General features: G+C 42.8%; 2 protein-coding genes across 2 annotated transcripts in view; one reads left to right on the forward strand and one right to left on the reverse strand.

Moving 5' to 3' along the window:
• Window positions 1-960: 960 nt before the first annotated feature.
• On the reverse strand, window positions 961-5767 carry uba5 (ubiquitin-like modifier activating enzyme 5). Its single transcript, XM_030767065.1, has 12 exons — window positions 5506-5767; window positions 5325-5370; window positions 5116-5205; window positions 4810-4919; window positions 4492-4578; window positions 4151-4235; window positions 3826-3930; window positions 2698-2825; window positions 2230-2365; window positions 1826-1901; window positions 1472-1578; window positions 961-1198 (listed from the first exon to the last, which is right to left on the reverse strand). Exons 1-12 carry the CDS (start codon window positions 5664-5666, stop codon window positions 1115-1117), a joined length of 1215 nt encoding a protein of 404 aa, XP_030622925.1. The 5' UTR covers window positions 5667-5767; the 3' UTR covers window positions 961-1114.
• Window positions 5768-5990: 223 nt separating this feature from the next.
• acad11 (acyl-CoA dehydrogenase family, member 11) overlaps window positions 5991-17765 on the forward strand; it is a 38188-nt gene continuing 26413 nt past the window's right edge. Inside the window, exons 1-13 of the mRNA XM_030767064.1 lie at window positions 5991-6266; window positions 6386-6485; window positions 6913-7038; window positions 7327-7488; window positions 7757-7921; window positions 8092-8233; window positions 8451-8572; window positions 9738-9844; window positions 10130-10244; window positions 10508-10585; window positions 11010-11148; window positions 11486-11593; window positions 12061-12159. Coding sequence (XP_030622924.1) covers window positions 6142-6266; window positions 6386-6485; window positions 6913-7038; window positions 7327-7488; window positions 7757-7921; window positions 8092-8233; window positions 8451-8572; window positions 9738-9844; window positions 10130-10244; window positions 10508-10585; window positions 11010-11148; window positions 11486-11593; window positions 12061-12159 — 1588 coding nt within the window. The 5' untranslated portion in view covers window positions 5991-6141. The remainder of the gene's footprint in view (window positions 6267-6385; window positions 6486-6912; window positions 7039-7326; window positions 7489-7756; window positions 7922-8091; window positions 8234-8450; window positions 8573-9737; window positions 9845-10129; window positions 10245-10507; window positions 10586-11009; window positions 11149-11485; window positions 11594-12060; window positions 12160-17765) is intronic.

The raw sequence follows: 17765 nt of genomic DNA on the forward strand, positions 1-17765 counted from the left end.
AAGTATAGAGAGAGTACATTCAGTATGCTGATATGCAGAAGTGCCACTCACCGGCTGTATGGTTGTATGTGAGTAATGATCTCTGTGTGTATTTGTATTTGTAATATATTTACAGTGCATTAATGTGAAGGACCTTCAGCATGATTGTATACCAGAAGGAGGTCAATTCAGGCCTGAGCCTTTACAGTTGTACTGCATTACATCAATACTGACATGTCCCACTACCCTCCACGATTGTATATGAAGTGTTGTTCTGCTTATGCATGTTGTTCAACTTCAGAAGTGGGGGAGGGGAACCTTGGTACCTGCGGAAGGGGAAACTCCCATGATCACCCACCATCCACAGAATGTGACGTTAGATGAGGGGGAAAAATGCATATTGGGAAATGTAGTTTTAAACACGAGGCACTCTTAAACTGACTGAATATTGCCAAACAGATATGGACTCCAAAGACCACACTTACTATTTGAACTATATTATGTATTACATTATGTGTATGTACATGTACACATGTATGAATGAATGTAAAGGAGAAAAATCATATGTTTTGTTGGGGGTAAAAAAAAAAACCCTTCCTGCCAATAAATACTTTATTGAAAATACATGAACTCTGTGGTATTTTTTAGCTGTGAGTAAAGAAAGAACAGAGAGAGAGAGAGAGAGAGAGAGGTCAGTTCATTAATGAAACTTGACGACAGGGTTAGAAGGAGATACAGAGAAGTGCTTGTTTTAGTACACGAGAACGCAAGCGTTTCCTCTTTACACATAATTGAGAATCCTAACTTTTGTGGGGAACATATTCCGGTTAAACATATTTCTTTTACAGTATACAAATATCATTACAGACCATCTCATACAGTAATCACAGACTAGGTTCCACTCAAATGGCTGACCAAACTATTCATTAAGATCATTTATTTTTATAGCCAGGTTTTTTGTGTGAGTGTGTGAGAGTGTGTGTGTGTGTGTGTGTGTGTGTGAGAGAGAGAAGAGAACGGAACACTGTACACCTCTCTGACAGTAGACTGATGAATGGTGAAGGGAAAGTGCTCTGAACATATGATGCGTGAAGTGTTGATGTTTGATGAGTGGTTTGTGTGTGTGTGTGTTCCTCTACATCTTTCTCATCTGAGCCATTAGTTCTTCTAGACTCTGGTCTGTCTCCTCCACAGACTCTCCTGTAGGCACAGCTCCCTCCTAACACAGACAAATCCAATTAGTAACTTAACATACATTAAAATATACAACATCAAGACATGCTAACAGAGTAAACCATACACAGAGGTGGTTTATCTTAAGCACTGCAGAGATACTGGACGTAATGATCTACCAGCCATATAAATCCATTTGTTTGTGTATATTATATGACAAAAGTCTATGAAACAGATAACTGCTTTACCACAGAAAACAGCTAGCGTATTTAAGTTGTCCTTAGAGTTTTCTGTACGGCTGAATACAGCTGTAACGTACCTTGTCAGGGATGGTGTAAGCTACAGAAATGCCCTCAGGCAAATCTGGCACTGGGCCTGACGCCGCCTGAAGCTCCGCCTCCGTCACCTCTGACACCAGCTCTATGCCTATCAGGACACAGATGGGCGTGGTCAGAACAATGCGTCTATGTCTCACTGAACACCGTTCATATAGAACCATCACTGTCTACCGTCGGCCTGTTCAGAGAGTCGAACGAAGAATCATTTCACGACTCTTAACGACTGCTTAGGAGTACAGGAGATGGATGCTGTGTCCTGCCTAAACGACTACAGAGCTACAGCACTCGACAACTTGTATTTTTTCTGTGTGACTGTGCGTGTTGGTTGCCCTCACCCCATTCATTGTCCTCGTGTACAACTTCCTCTTCTTCCACCACAACTTCCTCTTTTGGTCTCTCTGCCTCTTTTCTCTGTTAGGGAAGGAATCACGGTATACGGTGACTATTGTGGTGAATGAACCAAGGGCCCATTCACGAACATGTAAACCCAAACACATCAGCGAGAGGGTTTACACGGAATCACAGCTGACTAAGGTGTGAACCAGAAGGTTAACAAGTGAATTATTTTCCCGGTGAACCCACTCCAAAAGACGTGAAGCTGCTGTCGTTGCCGGATGAATCTGGTTTCAGTTGTTTAGTAAGAGGGACTTGCTCTTGCTCTGACTGAAAGTCACAGATCATCCAGAAGAGAAAAAGTGCAAAGACAGACAGAGTGTGTGCGTGTGTGTGTGTGTTTCACCTTGTACTCCTCCTGTTGTCGTCTGCAGTGTTTGTCATCACAATGAGGGTTGGCTTTCATACTCATCGTGGGAAAGAAATCCTGCATTGCATTATAGCCCAGATAACGGCTGACGGTTCCAAAGCCCAGCAGGTACCTGCACGACAGCATGATGTAACCTTAGTAACCTGAAAATACCACGAACCAAACAACACCAAACTCGCCCCCACTGCCTGCTCCCCTGGTTCTTTCCCTAAGGTCTGCTGGAAGTGACTCTATTTGTACCACGGCTAACGTCAGCCACTCTGAGCTAAGCTTTAAACATGTTGCTGGTAACTACAGGATTCATACATGTCTTCCAACATGGACTATGACATGAGACCAGGGCCAGATTATGGCATGTTCTCTAGATTAACCCGAGGACAGCTCTCCGAGAATCTCTGATGGGCGGGGGCATCTGGGTGATCCAGTCTGTGGGCTGGCACTCACTTGAGGACGTTTTGCACGAGGATGCCAGCAACCACGCCCATCGTGGTGGGCAGGCTGGCCGCACACACGCCCTCCCTCTTCAGGGTCTTCTCGTCGATGTTTGCCGCAACCACCAGAGGAGGAGCACACTGGCACATGGAAGGGCAAATGAACATAAACCATACGGTAAATACGTCACAGAGTGAATGTAAACTGTATGTGCTGTGTATGTAACAATGTCATAAATCAAGTTTAGTTTCTCGGTGAACTTCCCCAAATCCCTGCTTGTACACATGTTTTTTTTGTTTTTTTTAAGTTCCACTAATTGTTTTATTATTGTCGTTTCTGATGGGGCAATAATTGGTGTTGCGCGCCTCCGGACTCTCTCCCGCTTTGGAAGTCTGGAAAGGGATAAGCTGGGTTTAGGAATCCTGGGTTTAGTGAATGAAATTCTTTTATACACTATGTTTTTCATTGTTTTCCTTGACATACGTGTATTTCCCGACGTAAGAATGTTCCCTATCACTTCCGCTATTTGTACCTGTTTAAATATGCAAATTAGCGTCACAAAATATGCGCGAATTGTCGAATGTTTGTCTAGCCGTTTAGTAGGTGCTAATTGGCTCATTACGTTATCGTAGGGATGCCAGCACTCTTTTCCCCTGCCCGCGTGTGTGTGTGATTGCCCTGTCATTCATGTGTTTCAGGTATGGTTGCCTGAGTGTGTTAAGAACACTTATAAGATCTGTCAAGTACTTTATTCATCACTCTATGCTTTTATTTTCATTCGTTTCCTTTATTGTCCTTTGTAAACTACACTATACGATCTAAGGTGCATTGCTATTATTATTATAGCCTGTTTATTCCACACAGTAAGCTACAATATACTGAACAGTGTGTGGTCTAGTATGTACAACTTTATTTATCATTTCTCTCACGCTTTGGAAGTCCGGAAAGGGGGATGCTGGCGTTCTTTTCCCCTGCCCGCATGTGTGATTGCCCTGTCATTCGTGTGTGTCAGAATAAACTGCTGACTGATTAAGTCCACGCCTCCTGTGCCTCATCATCTTCTAGCCATATAAAGACTTTTTAGTTAATATGATTGGAACTGGCTGGTTAGAGTCCGTTACATGTGTCAGAGAGACTCACGGCAAAGCAGGCTGTCTCCCCGGGAATGATTAATTGTATATGTCCTGACACAGCATTCTCACTGACTCCAGACTCCATCCAGATCTGACCTAGCTCGTTACAGGCCTACAACCAGAAGAAAACACACACATATATACTTTCACGAATGGTGTTTCATCTTCTTCCCTGCACCCTCCTCATTCTCTCCAACAGTGACTTGACTTAGGCAAAGTTCCATTCAAACACATGGACTAATACTTTAGAATACTCATAAACATGAAGATGCAGGACAAGTCTCAAGGGATTTTTCTCTCAGTTTGAATGAGACGAAACGAGAAGAGCTCACTGTGTTAATGGCCATCCGCGCTTCAAAGTTATCAACACAGCTTAACACCAGATCAACAGGCTTCCCCACCTCAAGGCCCCCGTGACTGAGAATACACAGACACAGACACAGACACACACACACACACACACACACACACACACACACACACACACAGTATGTCAGTGTTTACTAATGTGAATACACGCATTAGACATGCACGAGACACTACTAAGTGCCTGTTTCTGCAGACTGAGGGGAACTGAAGACACAGACACGAACAATGAGGAAAAATAACAGCTATCTGTAAAGGCTCCAACATGAGTAGAGAAAGAGAACTCTGTCAGGGGTAGAAATCCAACCTTATGCGGTCCATGAAATGGGTGAAATTGTCCATGGTGGTGATGTTATAATTATGAGTCTCAAACACCACATCTGGGTTGATGTTCCTAGGAGTAAAAAAAAAAAAATATATATATATATATATATAAAGGGCTGAAAGTGAATACCACTTTCAGGTACAGAACAATACAATCTCTTTCTAAAAAAACAGCAAGCTTAACATCAACCAGTATTTTGTTTCTTTGCCATTATACAACTAGCGTAACGTATAGCATAATACCAGCATAGTAAGAAACGGATTATGTGAGTTCGCACAAAGCAGTGAACACTCCTTTCACCTCAGTGTGTGTTCTGCTGCTTCAACTTTACTGAGTCCCGCTTGGTGCGGCTGGAAGAAGAGCCGGTTCATGTTTGCCAACTCCACTTTATCATAGTCAAACAGCAGCAACTGCGGAGGAGAACCGAATTATACACACACGGCAGAATGGATAGCTACATTTGATAAAGCAAATTCAGACAGGGTACAGTTCATAACTACACTGCAGGGTTTTTTTTCCCTATGCGACAACGGGCAATGACAGACGAACTGTCAAGCTGCACAAATGACTTTATAGACTTAGAGATGAATGTGAGGGTTTATTTACCTTACCAATGCCACATCTTGTGAGCATTTCCGCAGTGACGCTACCGACTCCACCCACTCCTACTACCGCTACAGCAAATGTGCGGATTTTCTGTTTGAATGACAGATGGTAGACTGTGTAATAATACTGTGTCAGCAATATTATACCGGTGTTTGATATATTCAGAATAGTTTTTTGGGGGACGGTAAAGACAAACTAAAACACCTCACCTCATAGTCCTCCACGATGCCCATTCGTTTTAAAGCCATTAAACGACTGGATGGTGAAAAATAACAAGTCAGAGATTCATGACAAGTACTGTACCGTATGGCGGAGTTTACCAGTTATTACGCCAGACATATTTACACTTAATGACCATGCCACAGTCAGTAAGCAACTGATATGTTATACCTGTACGGATTTGAATCCACAACCTCAGCACTCATTTTCTCAATCTTTGGTCTGAGAAGCGCATGACTGCCGGCATCTTCAGCGTTGCATTTCTGCCTGCACTTTATTAGTTCGTTTTCCAGTTCGCGAATTCGTAGCTTCAGCTCCTCCACGGTTGTCATTTTGTAACTTATGAGCGACGCGCTGTTTTGAAATATTACTCAAATATCACCGTTACATGTGAATGAATCCACATTCACTCACACAGTTTTATGTACACGTCTTCACTCTAACAATCAGCTGGCAAAAAAACGTGTGACACAAAATTTTGTCCGTGTGGAAACAACCACAGGGGGCGTGAATGTATTGGTTCTGACTAATATACAGAAACTGTGGATAATCCAAAATAGCCTCATGTCCAACGTCAATGTAATCCATATTGAAAAGAAGCTGTGGACATGGAAACGTCACATATAAGCGACTCGTCGTAGATATTCTACGCCAGGTTCATCGATTTCTATATTTCCATAGGCTGTAATGAGATATAAATTTTACATGATACGTCTATCCACATGTTGAAAGGGCATTGGATTTCTCTGTCTGAAGTCTGAGGTAGCTTAGGTGCCAGTCCAAACTTTCATTTACCCTGTCGGAAAAATGGAACATCAAACAACTGAAGTCCGTGAACAGCACAAATTCGATGTAAAAAAATTGCAGAAATATCTGATTGGGAGAGTACCTGGTGTTAAAGACAGCACTACGTTAACTGTCCGGCAGTACAAGTAGGTTAATTTTCATGAATTGAAAATCCTTACACTTGAATGGCAACACACAAGTTTACTGTACTTCGTATATACACAAAGTCTAACATTCGTGTCTCTGTATCTGTAATATTTGACAGGGTCGGCCAATCCAACCCAACTTTTCTTATCCAATCTCCGAACCAGAGTTATGTGCTCAGAAAAAAACCACCAGGTTTACTTTTACCGGGGGCACATAAGGTAAAGGGGTTCATATCATTCATTTAATCATGTTGGTATTAGTTTCTCTTTGAAAGTGTTTACTGAGTTGTAAAGGCATGAATAGCGAGGTCCAAATGGATATTTTTCAATTGCACGACGTAATCATAGTGATCTTTGAGACGGCCTTGCATGTTTAAGTGTATCAAAGTTGAAATGTCAGTGCAGTTGTAGAAACGCCTCACACCACTAGAGGGTGAAAAATCCACGCACTTGAGAACGGATTAAATAAAATACCTGTATTTTGGCTCTCACCGTTAATTTCTGTTAACTGATAATCAAAAATACCTAATTCAAATATATAAGGAATTCAGAAAAAAAATATTTTTGATGACTACTGAACTATGTCTCTGTGTGTGTGTGTGTGTGTGTGTGTGTGTGTGTGTGTGTGTGTGTGTTTTCTGTACAGGTGGACAGAGAGTATACAGTACAGAAGGCTCTTTTCTCAGTTGGGTTTCCTGTTCCTCAACCTCTCCTTTACTGTTCAGACACGGAGGTCATTGGTACAGAATTCTATGTCATGGAGCATGTACAGGTACACACACACACACACACACACACACACACACACTAAAACACAAAATACCCCCAACAGCATAAATAAGCTCATATATACCATGTGACCAGGTACACTATGGAGCTGAAATAATCTCTGAATAGAACAGAGTAATTCAGAAATCAGTGATCCAGGCCTTCTGTCATTATGCTACTTTGTGATGCTCAGTATAATGTTAATTAATATGCGTCTAAGGTGTCCTTTTGTGATTAGTACTAGAGTTAATGTGTTATATACCGACCCTCTCTGATTTTCTCTGTGTGACAGGGGCGTATATTTCGGGACTTGCGTCTCCCGGGGGTCAGGGCGGCCGAGCGTGGAGCTCTGTATGTGGCGGCCGTAGAGACGCTGGCCAAACTCCATTCCGCTGACATCACCAGGCTTGGCCTCCTGGGATACGGGAAAGGAGTCGGCTACTCTAAGAGACAGGTGTGGTTAATTTGCTCATCTGTGTGAAGAGCCAAAAAGGGCAGAAGAGCTTACGTTCTGAGTGCTGATCTGAAACCAGTTTCATTACGTTAAGGGCATTAAGGGTTTGGACTGATAAACTGATCCTAGACCAGTGCTTATGGGAGTGCATAAAAATCCCTTATTAAATATGCTTATTATTTCAAATATGTAAATGCTGTTTAAGATCAAAGTGAAAAAGTATCAGCTGCTGGTGGAGATGTCTTCAGAGAGGTCATACCTTTTGTAGGTGTCTACTTGGACCAAACAGTACAGAGCCTCTGCCCACAGAGACATTCCAGCCATGGATAAGCTTTCTGATTGGCTGATGGAAAACATACCAGCCAATGACAACGAAGTGACCCTTGTTCATGGGGATTTCAGAGTGGACAATCTGATATATCATCCTACTGAGGTACAGTTAAGTCTTGATATGTAACATAATGTAAGACAGGACTTAGCATCTGCGAGCTGGACTTAGATAAATATTTTATGTAAAAGTTGTGTTTACCCGTTATGAGTTTGGAGTAGTACTGTTTCACTGGTGAGTTATGAAGTCTGTGTGTGTGTGTCTGTTCATCACAGGCACGTGTGTTAGCTGTGTTAGACTGGGAGTTGTCCACCACTGGTCACCCAATAGCTGACCTTGCTTACTTCCTGATGCCTTACTATTGGCCCGACAGCATCAGTCCCATCAGCCATATGGGCGGAGTCACAGGAACTGAAGGTGAGTATTCTGCTATGTTATCACTATATTTATAATTCCTTGACATCGCAAATAGGTTTGAAATCTTTGATCAAAATTCCAGATATCGACCTATTCCTGATATTCTCTGTGTTTTTGTAATGGCATGAATGCTTGTTAATTGTTTTAAGGCATTACGGGGACTGAATTCATTGCCCGTCTTTCTCTGGCTTTCTCTCTTTCCCTCCTACGCTGACAGGAATCCCTGCCCCAGAGGACCTGGTCTCCATCTACTGTCGTTGCCGTGGTATCTCCCCCACCCTGGCACATCAGAACTTCTTCACTGCCCTGGCCTATTTTAAATTGGCTGCCATTGCTCAGGCATGACCAAACACACTCACTCACACACGCACACACACACACACACACACACACACACACACACACACACACACACACTCCTTAAATGGTTTATACCGGTAATACAGGCTCATTTCTGAGGAAATGTTAAGTGATATTTGCCAGGGAATTTTTTTTATGATGTTTCATCCACCAGCCTTTCATCCTTTATCTCTCCTGCCTGTGCTCAGTTAGCTGTGTCAGAAACCTTAGGCAGGTCTACCATCTATCATTCTCCTGTCATTAATCCCCTCTCCCCCACCGCCCAGTTTACATTCACACACACACACACACACACACACACACACATACACACACGCACGCACACGTACATACATACGCACGCACACACACACACACACATACACACACACACACATACGCACGCATGCACACGCACACATACACACGTACATACATACATACACACACATGCACGCACATGCACACGCACGCACACACACACACACACACACAGACACACACACACACATACGCACGCATGCACACACACACACACACGTACATACATACATACACACACATGCACGCACATGCACACGCACACACACACACACACACACACACACACACACACACAGACACACACAGACACATACACACGCATACGCACACACGCATACGCACACACACACACACACACACACACGCACGCACGCACGCACGCACGCACACGTACATACACACACACACACACACACACACACGCACGCACGCACGCACACGTACATACATACACACACACACATGCACACACACACACGCACACACATACACACACGCACACGCACACATACACACACACACACACATACGCACGCACACGCACACACACACACGCACGCGCACACACACACACACACACACACACACACACACACACATACACATACGCAAGCACGCATGCATGCGCTCGTACACACACACACACAAAGGCTCTTGTCCACATGTGCACAAACAGTACAGAACTGTTTTCTGTGCTTTCACTATCAACACTCGAGAAACAGAGAGAGTTAGGTGAGGTTGATGGAATGAATTTTAAATAGCATCCATGTGTGTTTTATGTTTTCAATCTCTCTCTCTCTCTCTCCCTCTCTCGCTCCCTATCTCTATCTCTGTGGGGTAGGGGATCTATGCTCGGTTTCTGCTGGGCAATGCGAGTGCAGTGGATGCTGCCCAGTTTGGGGACAGTGTGGAGCCATTAGCCAAACTGGGCCTTCAGATAGCAAAAAGGTCTGACTCAACACACACACACACACACACACACACACACAAACTGTGCCCCTGCAAAACATACCCAAGTTTATATTACTTTAGACTTCCCTTTTAAGGGCCCCCCAAACAACCGCACACACACACAGCATGTGCACTATATGCATGGTATATGTAAGGTATTATGTGAGAGCATGACTTGGCATTTTTAAACACATATAAACCCTGTTCTGTATAATTTATAATTTTCTTCATGTTAAAAAGCTCTGAAAATGCTTCAAGAATGTGGTTTTGCTCCTGTTTTAGCTCCACACTGTCTAGGCCTGTCCCCGAGAAGTTGTTTCTGCAGACTCCGAAAGGCTACGCTGTCCTCCAGAGAGTCAAAGACTTCATAAGAGAGCACGTTCTTCCTGCACAGCAGGTTAGATTAAGAGAGAAGGTCATTGCTGGTGAGGGAGAGGTGTTAAAGAGATGCTGTTGAAAAAGTAAGAATGGCTGTTACAAATCAGTTCAGTTTGTGAAAAGAATTAATATCTGTGGTCAAAGCATTGGCTGATGTAGAGTGATTTTTGTGTATGTGTGTTTGTTTGTGTGTGTGTGTGTGTTTTTGTGTGTGTGTTTGTGTGCGTGTGTGTCAGTGAGTCACTCGTATGACTCATGAAGACTTGCTTGTTCTGTTTTTAGGAGGTTACGGAGTATTACTCCAAATACTCACATTCTCCACAGAGATGGCACACACCACCTGTCATTGGCAAACTCATGGTAAGGAAACACACACACACACACACACACACACACACACACACTTCATTACACAGTGTACTGTTTTTAGTGAATTCACTGTGCTGGCTGTCAAGCTGGATAGGCTTTACCGTTTTGTTCATTGCTGAGAGGCAGTTGTGAATTTCCATGTGTGTGCCGACATGTGTATGTGTGTGAATTCATGTGTGTCTGTGTGTGTCTCTGTGTGTTGATTCATGTGCCCGTGTGTGTGTGTGTGTGTCTGTGTGTGTCTCTGTGTGTGAATTCATGTGCCCGTGTGTGTGTGTGTGTCTGTGTGTGGATTCATGTGCCCGTGTGTGTGTCTGTGTGTGAATTCATGTGCCCGTGTGTGTGTGTGTCTCTGTGTGTGGATTCATGTGCCCGTGTGTGTGTGTGTGTCTGTGTGTGTCTTCGTGTGTTGTAGGCTCGGGCCCGTGAGGCTGGTTTGTGGAATCTCTTTCTGCCAGCCATCAGTGGACTGTCCCAGTTGGATTATGCTCATATCGCCGAGGAAACGGGCAGATGTTTCTTTGCTCCCCAGGTTTTCAACTGCCAGGCGCCTGGTATGAGTCTGTGGGTGTGTGCGTGCGTGCGTGTGTGTGTGTATATGTGTGCATGTGCGTGCATGTGAATATGCCAATGTACCTTGGACTTCATACTGGTAATACAAGATTACGTTCAATTAATTTTTTTTTTCCAAGGTCATAAGCTAAAACTGTTTGAACAAGAAATCAAAACCTTTACTTAAGAAAGCAATAAAGCTTAGCATTTCTGTAAACATTCTGATAAACTGACACTCTGGAAAAGAGTTTAGCTGTGTCCACTTACTGCTCCACTCTGCATACAGGGCTAGCGGTTTTTGAACCTGACACCTATGTTTCCATGGTAACTGTGTTGCAGACACTGGGAACATGGAAGTACTGCATTTGTTTGGGTCTGAGGAGCAGAAGAGACTGTGGCTGGAGCCCTTACTCAGAGGAGACATCAAATCCTGTTTCTGTATGACAGGTGACGCAAACACACACACACACACCCCTTCTGAGTAGAATTACTTAACATGCTAGGCATGTTCGCTAAAATAATTAATCCCTCCCTGGAGCTAACAAACAAAAAACAGAGAGTGATAATGTGTGTGTATATGAGTGCATGTTTTTAGCTGATAAGAAGTCAAGTTTCCTGTAACTGAGCACATATGGATAGCCAAAGCTGTCTGGTGCATTGATGTATTGGATTGTTTTCCACAGAAAGAGAGTGTGAGAGAGATAGGGGGGTTTGCATGTGGGTGTGATTGTATGTGTGTGCTTGCGGGGTGTGTTTGTAGTTTGTGTTTGCATACATTTACACATGATTGCTCAACTTTAAAAACCTACCGACGTTTCTCTCTCATAGTTGCTTTTAAACAGCCATTGCATTAGATAAGATGAACTCTGATTCCTGTATTAAATCAAGCTTATTCTTTCTCACTCCTCCTCTAGAGCCCGACGTGGCCTCTAGTGATGCCACGAATATGCAGTGTACCCTCCAACGAGAAAAAGACCATTACCTTATCAACGGACGGAAGTGCTGGAGTAGCGGTGAGTTCGGTGCCCGTGTAGAAATGTTCGTCTGTGCGCCGCATGTGCGAGTGTGTATCTGTGTGTGAATTCAATTAAAAGCTTTCATTCTCGCTGATCTGTTGATACACCCCTCAGCAGGAGAAAGTAAAGAGTTTGTCAATTCGTTTAAATCTTCCCGTTTTCAGATTACTCATAAAACACCCACAAGTGTTGCGTTTATATTCTTGTCATCAATCTTGCGAGTTTGAAAATCGCTCGGAGGAAATGATTTAAATGATTTTTTTTTTGTTGTTTTATGAGTGGAAATATATCTTCCTGTAAAGTTTTTTTTTTCTTCGTTGCATGAAATGTCTATACTAAAGAAGACCCCTGTGGAGAGCAGTATGACTTTAAACAAAGCCAAAGGCCTTCTCAAGCTGTAAACGATAAACAAGAACGACAGAAAAAGAGAATGGTAAAAAGCGACCGCCATGAGTGTCTAAGAGAAAACAGACACGTCAGCTACGCTACGTTAAATAACTGTAAGCTGCAAGGCAAGGGACGCAGACAAACGGACTGAGTTTGCGGAATTAGGCCACCTCGTGTGTGTGTGTGTGTGCGTGCGTGTGCGTGTGTGTACCCGGTATGTGTATGACACGCCACTGCCCTGGCTGCGATGGGATTCATTAAGTTACAATCAGTATTTACTTTATGAATACAAAAGATGACAAATGAGACGGTTTATATAACTTAATCTATAAAAATTTTGACCAAACAATTTACAGACTGTTTGCGTCAACGCTCAAGTATCTTCAAACCGGCCAAAAATCCCGACCGACTTCACCCACATCTTCCTCTGCTGCCTCTCTCGTTGTCCTTTTCTTTATTGGACGTTCATCACACCCGATTATCTGGTGAAACCACACATTTTTTAAGAGTTAAAAAAAACCCCAAAACAAACGGGTGACAGAGACTCCAAATTTTAAAAGCAACCAGCTGCACATCCTTTCTCAAGCTGAGGATAAAATCTTCATATATATAAAAAATACGAATTAAAAAAAATCGTATTTAAATCTCGACCAACAATTTGAATAAAGTCAAAAGAAGCAGAGAAAGCTGGCTATTGGGTTGGAGTTGGAATCACCTGTTTTTGTTGTTTTATTGTTTCTTTGTTTTTTTTTTTTCCACAGTGTTAGGCCTGTCGTCGGCATCATGTTGACGTTAAAGACCACACATTTTCCAACAGCTGTGTTGTATAAAAAAAACAATGTTGACTTTGTCCCGTTTTCCTCCCCGCATCCTTCACAGCGAAAGATAACATCAATTATCATGGCTATGGCTCATATTTTGCTGTCGAAGATGCCCTTGGTTATTTTTAAAGGTTTGTTAGATGTTTGTAGATGTTCTTAATGTGTCCCCCTTTAGTCATTTTCTTCTCTAGAATGTTCCAGATGGCCCCGACTGTGTGGTTCTTTGTGGTTTGAGGTCTACTGATTTAAACATTCTCTCCGAAGACAGAGGATCTGAGTCTCGTTGTTTTGCCTCTTGGCACGAATCTCCTTTTAACCCCTAATCAACCCAACGGAAGCTTTCTTCATTTATATCGCCCCTCATTGTCTTCAAATCCTCAGGAATCCATCTCCTCACATCTTTATTAACTCCTCAACTCTGCAGCATCGGATGCTTACTGGCATCCAATACGCGACATTTTGTTAAATTTAGCTTAATGTGACATATATTGGTCATGACTTGTGACTAGAGAGAAAGTAAAGTTTGACATGCATGTGGTGTATTTTGACTCTTTCTCCACGCTTACCTTTTCCTTTCGCTCTTTTATATGTGTGAGACTTTGATTTGAGTTCCGTTAAACAGTCATCGGTGGTCCTTGGGTTTGCCGCTGATAGCTCGTGCCATTGTCAATCTGTTTGAGAGCGAGACCGGACTGCTTTCGGATCTGCCTGTGCTTATCTGTTTTCTGTTGAAGTGTTTCATGTTGCCAGATTTTACCCTCGACAGCTGCGTACACTCTCATCAACACGAGAGCGGTTCGTACTCAAGTTTGACATAACGTAATAGGTTTTGTATGGCCAAAAAATAGAGGACATTTGAGAGACTTTTGTGCTGAGTTTGAATTTTGCAGATGTGCGCATATGTTTGTGCCTAAGTGTGACTAACAAGGTTTACCCTCACCACTGATTACAGTGTATAACAGGGCTTTTATCATGGTTTTGATACATACGGAGTGAATTCCTGTGAATTAGTCAGGGGCAATTTAAAAAGATTGCAATCAGTGAACCAATGCATCGTAGTAAAAAAAAAAAAAAAAAAAAAACAGCAGCAAAATACAAGCTTTGTCAGGAGTTTAAAGTCTAATTTTTTTAATGACCCAGATTCTGTCCCACTATTATTGTAATTTAGGGTAATTTTCACTTAAAACCTTATAAATGGATTGCATTGTAAAACACAATGGATCGTATTCTCTCCCGGTGGTTTGTTTAGGTCTCTTAAAGATCTGTTTTTTACAGGGAGGAAGTTTGTTGGACTAAATGATGGAAAACGTTTAATTGTTTTCCTGAACATATTGAATCAGGTAAATGTGAGACAGCCAAACAGCAGGTTGTAGAACCACTGGTGTAAATGAAATTGACACGATTCCTCACATAAGAGAGAGTGAGAGTGTGTGTGTGTGTGTGTGTGCGCGCGTGTGTGTGTGGGTGGTAGAGTGGTATCGGAGCACGTGATCTCCAGGTGAAAAAGATTGCTTTGAGTAAATGCCTAATGACATACCTGTCTCTTAGGTAGTGACAGTTTTGTTTCTGAGAAGTTCAAACATGGTTTTTTTTTTTTTTTTTTTTTTTTTATGAAATGTCACAGATGAGTCTCTTACGAACTGTCTCCTCCCATAAGGATAATTTCACTGATACTCAGTGATTACACGCCACATACACGCCCCTCAGGTTTTATACGCAGCCCGTCCGTCTTTAGATTAGATTTCTTCTGTTAATAACTGGTAATGTCAGTAGGTTTCAGAAACCACTCAGGACCTACGGCGTGGGCAAAAGATTCCTTTCACACTCCTCAGAAAAAAAAAAAAAATCGATTTATGCCAAGACACCAAATAAAAAAAAAAAAACCACGACATGACATCTCCTGTTCAGTCAGAAAGCAAAGAGGCTGCTCGATTTGCCCAAACGACCCGCGGATGAAAACGTGATTGGCATTGCGTTTTATGCACAGTGTTGAAGAGAGGAACATTTCTGTGTCACTGTTGCTCTTAGGAAACCGTAGGCACTTTGTTTTATTGTGAAACAAACTAATCAATAATTACTGTACCGAAGACTGAAGCTTTAATTCTCGGCTCCCCGCGGCTAAAAAACAAATCAGTCTCTTAAATGTTGCTGGGGGAACTTTGGCTTGACTTTATCTGACTGATAAAGAGACATCTGTTAGAAACATGGGAGAGGGCTTTGGAAAGGCTCCATGCTCAGTCTGGGTTGACTTATTGTGTTTTCACGTTTTTAAAAATCTCATCTGTTTTTCTCGACTCTCGCAATGGCTTATTGACAGTCTCTCAGCTTGTGTGTGTGTGTGTGTGTGTGTGTGTGTGTGTGAGTGAGCGTGTGATTCCTTATTGCTGTGGTGATGAAACTCCCTGACTGTACTAGCATGCGGTCTGTCAGTAGTAGGCAAAACTCAAAGAACTATTACTCTGGTTTGTGAAAAGTGGTTTTTCCACCCGTATTTGCTCCAATGTTCCCGCGACATTTTCCTCACTTTACCACTGTATGAAGAAGGAGTGACAGCATTGTGTTTTTGTGTGTGTGTGTGTGTGTCTGTCTGTCTTACTCTCTATGAATGATTTTGTGCAATAGCCAATTGTGTGGGCAGTGCTGGTTTGCTCTGGGGTTTTTGACTAAACAGGAGATGCCGCGTGCTGGTGTTTGAATCTGGATCTTGGAGTAAATGGATTTTACCTGATGAGTGGGAGGTTTTGCCATCCAGATTAGGGACTTGTTTGATCAAGCGATTAAATGATTGGAGGCGGATGTGAAGCTACCAGTTCTGACAAAAAAAAAGCACCATTATGCTTTCTCATCTCATTTATTGCTCTCTCTCTCTTGCTCTCTCTCTCTTTCTCTCTCTCACTCTCTCTCTCTCTCTCTCTCTCTCTCTCTCTCTCTCTCTCTCTCTCTCTCGGCTTTATTCCTTTTCCTCTGTCACGCTGCGTTCAGAAATGTCTTTGAAGCCGCAGAAATATGAGAGCTTAACTGAAACTCTTTTTCCTCTTTTTGCGGTGACTCTTTTTTGCTTTTTCTCTTTCTGTGTGAGTTCTTTTTTATTCTTTTTCCCCAAGTGTAATTCTTATTCTTTTTCACTCTCAGGGGAACGGCAATTTCCTGAATGGCTCCCAGACCGCCGTTAAGATCCGTATCTGGAGGCCTTGAACTTTGACCTTTCGCAGTTCTCTTCTCCATATGTGTGTGTGTGTGTGTGTGTGTGCGGGCGCACGTATGTGAGATTGCTGCCAGACTTCTTTTGCACCGTCGCATCATCCGTGTTAGAGTTAGAGAAACGCTGGCTCACCCTCCGTGGGTTAGCTGACCTGCTGGGCACTCACAGTGAACCCACTCCGCTCTGGCCAAGACACTGGAGAGAAATTTAGGTATGGATTGGGGGAGAGAAAGGAGGATCAGAATGGGAAATTTGTGGCCTGGATAAGGCAAAGCAGCCAAGAGGAGTCCACACATACACACTTTCACAGACCCGCACCATCATTCACACATGCAAATTCAAACCCACACGTAGCCGACTCACAAAAGCACACCCAAATTTTTTTATCTGCTTTCCAAAGTAGATAGTTTGTTAAAACTGTCCTCCTACGTTGAGTTTTGGGTGCATGAGTAACAAACCACATAACTCATTAAACTGGTAAAAAGCCAGTTTCGTTTCACATGCATGACTGCACGCACGCACACACACACACACACACACACACTCTCACAAATAAACATACACCGGCAAGCAGGCGGTGACATATTAATCTGTCATTCATTTTTGATTTTTTCTTTTTTTTTTAGTCATTAACAACACTATATGCATAAACACATAAAACCCTTTGTGTGTCTAATGAAGGCCTTTTGGTTCTTTGAGGCTTTCGAAATAGAGGGGTTTTTTTTAGTCTGTCAGTGCAGGTTCTCTTCTTCAGTCCTGTCCCTTACAGTCCTCAGTGTTAGTGTAGTCTCAGTGTAGCTGAATGGTTTCTGAGGGCAGTCACTGAACCCAAGGACTGCGCTCCGGATGATCAAAGTGGCTTTTAAGTCGTGGAATTGTGGATCTGTTCTTTTTAACTGGGAGACTCTAAGCCCTAATCCATGGGATAGTTCACTTAAATATGTAAACATGGCGTCGTGTAACTCACGGCTTTGATGATTTCCATAAGCATCACACACACACACACACACACACACACACACACACTCTTTACCCTGCTTTTTACTTGTTCTGTTTTTTTTTGTTCAGGAATAATCCCGCGTGCGCGCACACACACACACACCATGCATTAGTATCACATACCAGAGTGCCTTTGGTCCTCTGTACACTAAGCACTATGTGTGTGTGAGAGAGAGAGCATGACAGAGAGTTTA

Source organism: Chanos chanos, chromosome 3, assembly GCF_902362185.1.
Source record: "Chanos chanos chromosome 3, fChaCha1.1, whole genome shotgun sequence".
Classification (NCBI taxonomy): domain Eukaryota; kingdom Metazoa; phylum Chordata; class Actinopteri; order Gonorynchiformes; family Chanidae; genus Chanos; species Chanos chanos.

Coding starts and splice junctions, on each gene's coding strand:
- uba5 (XM_030767065.1), bottom strand. CDS start 5,666: ATGACAACCGTGGAGGAGCTGAAGCTACGAATTCGCGAACTGGAAAAC. Junction 5,206..5,324: donor GCATCGTGGAGGACTATGAG/GTGAGGTGTTTT, acceptor TCATTCAAACAG/AAAATCCGCACATTTGCTGT. Junction 1,902..2,229: donor GACAACAGGAGGAGTACAAG/GTGAAACACACA, acceptor CTTCCCTAACAG/AGAAAAGAGGCAGAGAGACC.